The sequence below is a fragment of the Loxodonta africana genome, chromosome 7 (genome assembly GCF_030014295.1).
Source record: "Loxodonta africana isolate mLoxAfr1 chromosome 7, mLoxAfr1.hap2, whole genome shotgun sequence".
Classification (NCBI taxonomy): Eukaryota; Metazoa; Chordata; class Mammalia; order Proboscidea; family Elephantidae; genus Loxodonta; species Loxodonta africana.
Genome location: NC_087348.1, coordinates 21989650 through 21991325, shown reverse-complemented (window position 1 = coordinate 21991325; position 1676 = coordinate 21989650). Strand labels below are relative to the sequence as shown.

Sequence of the window (1676 nt, the reverse complement as noted above, 5' to 3'; positions counted from 1 at the left end):
TGAGAAGTCCTTCAGAGGGATTCCAGAATGGGAAATGAACTTCCAAATGTTTCCTGAAGACTTACTTTAAACAGTGTGAGAATGCGTGGAGTCATAGAGTTCCCAAGACATCACCTTTATGCTAAGCAAAAGCAATTTAAACAAAAACTAATCATAGTCACATAAAAGCACCAATGAATGTTTAATGTCGGTAAATTTGAAAATAATCCTACAGGCATATAGATGACACAACTGATCTGCACGTGTAAACTTCTGCCTTTGAAGGTTGATTAATGCATTATTTGAAAAAATTCTAGAACAAGAAAAATATTCCCTTTTAAATAAAAGCAAGACATTTTCTCCTCTAGATTCAAACCATAGAACTATGGACTGACACCCAACATTATTTTCAGTTTCATAATGTGCTAAAAATGTGCTTTATTTATGAACCAATTCCTCTGAAACAATTTTTTCATTGCGTCTTTTACATCTTTGTTCCTCAAACTGTAGATGATGGGATTCAGCATGGGAATCACAATGGTGTAAAATGTAGACACTATCATGTCATGGTCCAAAGCATAGCTGGAATTAGGCCTTGCATACATGAAGAGGATTGTTCCATGGTAAATGGATACTCCCGTAAGTGGAAAACACTTTTCGCCTCCCTTCGGCAGACTTCATCTTCAGAATGACCATAAAAATGAAACCATAAGAGAACAATACAATCAGGATATTGCATAACTCAAGAGAACCCACCAAGCAGAAGAGCAGAAGCTGGTTGATGTGAGTGACAGAGCAAGAGATAGCAAGGAGTGGAGGGATATCACAAAAGACGTGTCTAATTTCATTGGATGCACAGAAGGAGAGGCTAAAAGTTGCTATGGAGTGTAAAGTAGCATTTAAAAAACCACCAACATATGAAGCAGTGATGAGTGGCACGTAGACTCTGGGTGACATGTTAACTGAATACGAAAGTGGTTTGTAGATTGCTACGTAGCGATCACATGCCATTGCCGCCAAAAGAAAGGATTCTGTGGTCCCAAAAGTGACAAAGAGCAGCATCTGTGTTGCACATGCAGTAAATGAAATGGCTTCATTCTGTGCCAGGAAATTGACTAACATTTTTGGGGTGACAACTGAAGAATAACAGGCATCTAAGAAAGATAAAACACCCAGAAAACAGTACTTGGGTTTGTGGAGATGAGAATCTACCAAGACTAATAAAACCAGCCCCAAATTTGCCACCAGAGTGAAAATATAGATTCCTAGAAATAGTACAAAGAGAAAGACTTGCAGCTCAAAATCATTCGTGAAGCCCAGCAATATAAACATGGTGACTTCAGTGACTTTCTTCACCTGAATCCTGTAGGGATCCAGTCCTGAGGACGACACTGACATTTCAGTTGATACTGGAAAGTCATAAACGGCAATATCCTGATATCCTGTGAACACAGAGTGGACTCAATTACATTCTCATCTTTTTTTTTTTCTTTAGAATGGGGTAATAACATACTAGGCAGCCATGGGTTGTTTTTGTCAACTGCTTTTGAATTGGCTTCCAACTCAATTGGACTGAACCTTGCTTCCTGAAAGTGAAGAGGACTTGAAGCACTTACTGGTGATCAAGGACCACAGCCTTCAGTATGGATTACACCTCAACTTAAGAAAAACAAAAATCCTCACGACTGGACCAATAA

General features: G+C 38.8%; 1 protein-coding gene across 1 annotated transcript; it reads right to left on the bottom strand.

Annotated features, from left to right (window-relative positions):
- Nucleotides 1–567: 567 nt before the first annotated feature.
- Nucleotides 568–1377, bottom strand: LOC100655903 (olfactory receptor 5T3-like). The gene has a single exon (XM_023542618.2). The coding sequence runs from the start codon at nt 1375–1377 to the stop codon at nt 568–570; it is 810 nt and encodes a 269-aa protein (XP_023398386.2).
- Between the last annotated feature and the right edge of the window lie 299 nt (nt 1378–1676).